The sequence below is a fragment of the Vigna umbellata genome, chromosome 1 (assembly GCF_029865625.1).
Source record: "Vigna umbellata cultivar VRB3 chromosome 1, Vumbellata_1.0, whole genome shotgun sequence".
In the NCBI taxonomy this organism is placed as follows: Eukaryota; Viridiplantae; Streptophyta; class Magnoliopsida; order Fabales; family Fabaceae; genus Vigna; species Vigna umbellata.
The window spans coordinates 18977726-18984295 of NC_142165.1; the positions used below are offsets into that span (position 1 = coordinate 18977726).

At 33.3% G+C, this 6570-nt stretch overlaps 1 protein-coding gene across 1 annotated transcript; it reads right to left on the bottom strand.

Moving 5' to 3' along the window:
- Positions 1 to 1602: 1602 nt before the first annotated feature.
- Positions 1603 to 2607, bottom strand: LOC148204859 (uncharacterized). The gene is made up of 2 exons (XM_088093065.1): positions 2105 to 2607; positions 1603 to 1975 (listed from the first exon to the last, which is right to left on the bottom strand). Exons 1-2 carry the CDS (start codon positions 2605 to 2607, stop codon positions 1603 to 1605), a joined length of 876 nt encoding a protein of 291 aa, XP_087949191.1.
- Between the last annotated feature and the right edge of the window lie 3963 nt (positions 2608 to 6570).

The window sequence follows — 6570 nt, forward strand, 5'->3', positions numbered from 1 at the left end:
GGTTGAATACAGACTTCCCTTAAAATCTGGGCGGTTGAATACAGACAGCTTTTAAAATTCGGGCGGTTGAATACAGACAGCTTTATGAATATCTTTGACTATTTCAATCATCCAGTGGACACTTGGCCCAATAAGCGTTAGCCCAATAGTGGTCCAACATTAATAAAACTGATCGCCCTTGTTGGCTATAGTGGTGACCGAACGGTGCTGAGTGTATGACCGTTCGGTATCTACTAGGTATAATACACAATTGACGAGCGCTGACGTGGTTTAATCTGGTTGACGAGCGTTGTTGGGGCGACGAGCGCTTTATTGGATGCTAACCGTTCGGCCTAGATATGATACTATACATAATGCCCCCCAAGTCCGAGTGAACCGTTTGGCTTTAGCCAAGGTTAACTATAGGACTTATATGAGCTTGGGAAAGACTATCCTCGTTCTATTGGGGAGTTTTCTCTGATTGTAATTTGAATTGTTGCTCGTCTCTGACCGATTGATGGACTTTAGGGGTTATCTTTTGAACTTTTTACTTGGTCAATCGGCTTGTGATAGGAGTTCTTTTTAGAACTTTTTTCCTATACTGACTGGCGACTTTGATAGCATTTTGTTTTACCTGCAATACGACGTCGACTGGTTGAATACCTTTTGGGCCAAATAGCCGAACATCTGTGAAGCCGAACGACCTAGCACTTGTGGGCTGCATGGCTGATCACTTTTTGAGGTCGAATGGCCGAATCACTTGTGAATGTATGTGAGTGAGTGTTCGTCGGGGAAATGCTTTTATCATTCGGATGATAGTCCATGAGGGAATGTTTTCACCGCTTGGTTTATATAGTCGAGGGAGGATAGTCACTACCGCTCGGTTTACAGTTCATGGGAGACTGTCTTTGATTTATAGTCCTTGGGGGACTGTTTTTGATTTATAGTCCATGGGGAACTGTCTTTGATTTATAGTCCATGGGGGACTGTCTTTAATTTATAGTCCATGGGGGACTGTCTTTGATTTATAGTTCATGGGGGACGATCTTTGTCGTTCGATTTTGAACATTCCCTAAGTCTTTTGGATGGCCCTGTAAGGCCAATTGGCCGAGTACCTGTGACGGCGAATGGGCTGAGCACCTGTGTGGCTTGATGGCCGAGCGTTTGTGGGGTCGGATAGCCGAGCGTCTGTGAGGCTTGATGACCAAGCACCTGTGAGGCCTGATGACCGAGCGTTTTTTAGGCTTGATGACCGAGCGCCTGTGAGGCCTGATGGTCGAGCGTCTTTGAGGCTTGATGACTGAGCGCCTGTGAGGCCTGATGGCTGAGCATCTTTGAGGCTTGATGACCAAGCACCTGTGAGGCCTGATGGCCGAGCGTCTTTGGGGCCGAACACGGAATCGAATGCATGGGATGCCGAATGGCCGAATACATGTAAAGTCGAACGGTTAAATGCATTTGATAAAACGTGATGGTAGTGTCATAAATGTTTATTCCAACAGAAGAATTTAAACAACAAAAGTCTATGTATTAAGAAATTGAAATAAGCATGATACCAATGTTCAAATAAATTTTAAGATTCGTTGCACTCCACATGTTAGAAAGGAATGTTTATCATATCTTTTAGTCGATGCAGCCCCGAACTGAGCAGTAAGGGCTCCGACTGCGGCTATGACTTTGCCTGTGTCTTCGTTCAGCCCTTTGATATGACCGTTCAGTTTCTCTGTGTTGAGAATTTTCTCTGATAGGACTTTTTGTTCGGGTTCTTTCTCCTACAAATTTCTGCAAATGGCCTCCTCGGATGAGCCTTTCTATCTCATCTTTTAATGCATCACTTTCCTCTGTAGTATGTCCTCGGTTTAGATGAAACTGGCAGCTTTTCCTTTCGTCAGCGTCTTTTGGAGAAGACTTTTTCCGAATTGTAAGAAGTTCAGTATTTAGAGCTTCCTCAAGAACTTTTACCCTGGGTGCGTTGAGGGGAGTGTAATGATTATACCTGTGTATTCGGACGAAATCCTTGTGAAACGTACCTCCGTTCCTGTCACTATTGTTGAATGACTGCCTGCTTTCTTTCTTGTTTCCACCTGCAGAGACTTCTTGTTGTTTCTTTCTTTGTGAGATTCACATATCCTCCTTACGGATGAATTCAGTCACTCTTTCTTGGAGCTCTTCCATAGTTTTTTGTGGTCGCGCATACAATTTCTCAGCAAAATATCCTGGCCTTAGGCATGAAGGCAGGTTGCTGATGATAAAAGTGTGATTAACATCTTTAACTCGCCGTGCGACTTCATTATACCTTTTCATAAAGGCTTTCAAAGTTTCGTCCTTTTCTTGCTTGGTGTTTACCAATTCCATCGGTGTTATCTTTTGTTTCCGATTGAAGGCGTATTGCCTTCTAAAGAGAGTATCCACAGTGGCGAAGCAATCCACTGTATTTGGGGGAAGAGTGTTATACCACTCTAATGCCTCGTCCTTGAGTGATAAGAAGAATGCTCTGCATATAACCGGGTCATTGTCTGTGTAAAACGCCATTGCATTGGTAAAGATCCTGAGATGATTGTCTGGATCTGTCGAGCCATCATACTTATCTAATACAGGAGGATTCTTTTCTGGCATTGGAGTTTGCATGATGGCCGAAGTAAAAGGGAGTAAGCTAGAGGGCCGACCGGTTCGCAGGGGAGACGATTCTCTCCTTCCCCGACCGTTCGGGTTGGTGTGCTGGGATGGCTGCCGATTACGGCTTCTCTCGTTTTCATTCTCTTGGTTTGAGGCAGATCATTCGGTATGGACTCGTTCCAGCCTAAGCATCACAATCTCTTCTGCGTGCTTTCGCTGCAACTCCTGTTGTGCTTCCGCCTGGGCCTGTATTGTTCTCGCCTGGGCTTGTATTTGTGCCTGCATTTGTGCTATCAAATCTCTGGTACTCTGTTGTTCGTCCATGCTCCTCGTGGTCACCATTTGGGCTTCTTGTTCTTGTTCTCGGCCCCACGGTCAGTGAGATTAGTCAGAGATTAAGGTTTAGGTAAAGATTAAGATACTTATTTTGTAAAATAACTTTTTCTGAAATTGTGAAAGAGAAAAACACTAATTCCTTATTCAGATGTCTTGACACTAAGGAAATGTAAGGTTATTGAGAGATTAAGATTTAGGTATAAGAAAAATACGAAATAATGTAAAAATTGAGATTAAACTAGATTTCGAAAATTATATTTAAATAATTACAAATAGTCTAATTGGTAAATAATTTTGTTCCTTAAATATATAATAAGAGATAAATAAATGTAATTAACAAATTTTCACTAAAAATATAAACTTTTGAAATAAAGTAAAATACACATCCCTATTTGTAATTTCAACAATTTGTAATCTACCGGAGAAAATGTATATTTCATGTTGTGTGATTTTAGTTGCATAAAGACACGAAAGTAGAAAGTGTTTCTGTTAATGTTTTCAAAACGGTTATTTGGCTTAACTCAACTCGGTCAATTATGGGTTAGTTACTTAGTGTATCAACCTAACATGACTCAAGAACTCGGCTCGGTCCACCACAAATTAGTGGATTAGACGGATTGACTCACTGATTCACTTAATTATAAGTTTTTTTAATTAAAAAATAACAATTTTTTTAATTCAAATCTAAATAAAAAGGAAAGGTCTCAAATTAGATTTATGATCAATTAGATATAATACTTTATTCATACAAAGATATCACAAAATCTTCTAAACAAAAATTTTAGTGATTTTATAGCAATTCAAATGTGTTTTTCCATAAAAAGTAAGTTACTAAGTATAAATTTGTGGATTTTTTATGTTGTCTAATTATTCTGTACAAAAATAATTTCATGCGAGTTTTCGTTTCAATATTTTGTAAAATGATTAATCCAATAAGAAGTACTTATTAGAAAAATTACATAAATCTCATCACGAGTTCAACCCAAGTTAGTTGAGTTCTTAGTGAGTTATATTTAAAATTGGTTTGTATTGAAATTTCAAATTTTTTATCAATCTAACCAAATCCAAATTCATGATGGATCGAATTGGCTTACAAATTTTAATCTATTTTGGTAACACTAGTTTATGTAATCTGATTTATTCTTTGTAAAGGATGAACATTTAAAAGAAATCTATATAATTTAAGGAATACATATTTATAATATCTTTTGGTTTTAATTTTTTAAAATATCTTTTGGTTTCAATTTTTTTAAATATCTTTTGGTTACAATGTTTTCTTTAACAAATAAAAAAAACACTTTTAATAAAATGCTATTTATTATACGATTTTTCTATTCAAAAGTAAATATATAATTCCTCTATTTAAAAATAATCGCCTCATATAATTATGATAAAATTGTATTTAAATTTTCTTTTGGTCACAGTTGCATCATATAATTATCATACTATCAAGTTTTTGAGAGTCTATACTTTTAAACAATCATCACATAATGTAGAAGATTTTTATCTTTCTATATTTGAATTGAAATTCTTTTTTCTAATATTTTTGTTTTTCATAATCTTCCAGACAATTCTGTCAACCTAAGTATATTTTCAAAGTTTAATTCTACATTGTAATTCCTCTCCTAACATATATTCAAAAAAAATTATTTAATAATAAATAAATTTTAATAACAACAAAATCATTTTATTTAATTTATTCTAGTCTTTTTATTGTCTAATCCAAATCTTCTCACTTATTATTTTTTCTTTTCTTTTATGAAATTATCTAAATAAAGCATAAAAAAAAGACGTACGATGGAATTGAATGAATGAGTGATGAAATCAATCAATCGTCCTAAGAATCATTGGAAACATCGAATATCATTTCATGTTCCTTTTAACATCAACCACTTCAATAGCCTCACAGATTCAACAATTATATTGCTTCGTTCTTGTCCTCTTAAATTCTTAATGGATATTTTTATTTTTCTTATTGTTGCAAACCTTTGAAAGAAGGTCTTGTCCTTCTTTCCATCATCTTTGGAAAAATATAAATTTTGAGAGAGCTTTAAACTCAAAGTTATTCTTCTTAGGAATTATGAATTTTGACTAAAAAGATTTAATGAATTTTAAAATGGTAAGAATGATATAAATGTTATTATTAGACATCAAAGGCTAATTCATAATTTTTCTAAAATAATTGTGATAAAATTGTAATTAAATTTCCTTTTGGTGCAAAATCCAATATGATTTTGATTTTATTTACTCTGTAAAAGATAATTAAAATTGGAGACTGCCACAAATAATATTTTTAGTTTTTTTCTGAAAAAATATTGCTAGAAAAGTTAACTTAATTCAAATTCCAATGAGAAAATATTTAGGATTTATTTTATTTTATTTTATTTTATTTCATCTATAATTACAAATTGTTTTAACTCATTTTGATTCTTTATTATTTCTATACTGAAACTTTCTAATATGAAATTAATTTAAATTTTAATATGATTTATTTTATGTAATATTATTTTAAAATATAACCTTTTACATATTAAAAATTTATAATAATATTTTATTTTAATTTAAAATTTATTTTTTATTTTAATTTAATTTTCAAAAAATTACTTTTTGTATTAAATTATTTTAAAATTATTTTCTAAATATATTAATATGCTATTAAATTTATTCTATTACATCAATCAAATCATCTATAATTTTTCTATTTAGTTTCACTCACCTTTCTCAAACTCAATCAACCTCACTTTCTACTATTTTTCGCATCCTTTCTTTCTCGTTGGTCTATGTTAAAACTAAAAATGCCGTAAGAATATTTTAATAATAAATTTTAAAGTAAATAAGAAATAAAGTTTATAAATAGAAGTTATATTCATTTCGTTCTTTATTCTAAAATTTTTAATTACAAAATTTTTTCTTTCTATGCATTCTCTTTTCAATAAAACACAATTCATCATGGTTTTTTTTATCATACTGAAATCTTGAATAGCCAAAAAAGTTTAAAATATTTTGTACTGATTGAATCTAATTTCGGGTAAGTATATTCAATCTTCGTAGTGTTTTAATTTTTTCCTCCTTTTCTTTGGTGGATGTTTAAGAGGAGAGATGTTGTCAATGTGGGGTTGATCTTTTGGAAGATTTGTTGTTGGATTGTGAGAAGAGATTTTGTACAATGTTATGACTAATTCAGATACGTGAATTATACCAAGTTTGATAAAATTTAAAACATATGACAACGTTGTGAATTGACATGTTTGGAAGTATATTGTTGTATCTATAAAATCAAACTTGTATATGATGTTGAAAAGAAAAGAAAATTGTGAGATGTTGGTGATGAATGAAAATGTTGAGAAATACGGATTGAGGTTGTTCTCGAGTCAAATTTACTTGAGTGACATGCAGGCAAGGCCCAAACGATGTGCATAATTACACTAATCATCTTATATCATTCAAGTGATGTGTTGGTTGATCAAACAACATGGGAAATTGCTTAAGTGATGGTTTGTACCTTGAGCAAGAGAAAGATTGAGAGGATTTTGTTTCTCTACAAGCACATCATTTAAGCGTTGGATAAACACTCAAGCTATATGATTTGTGACTCAAGCATTGTTTTGAATGTTTAAATGCAGTGTAAATGTGATACTC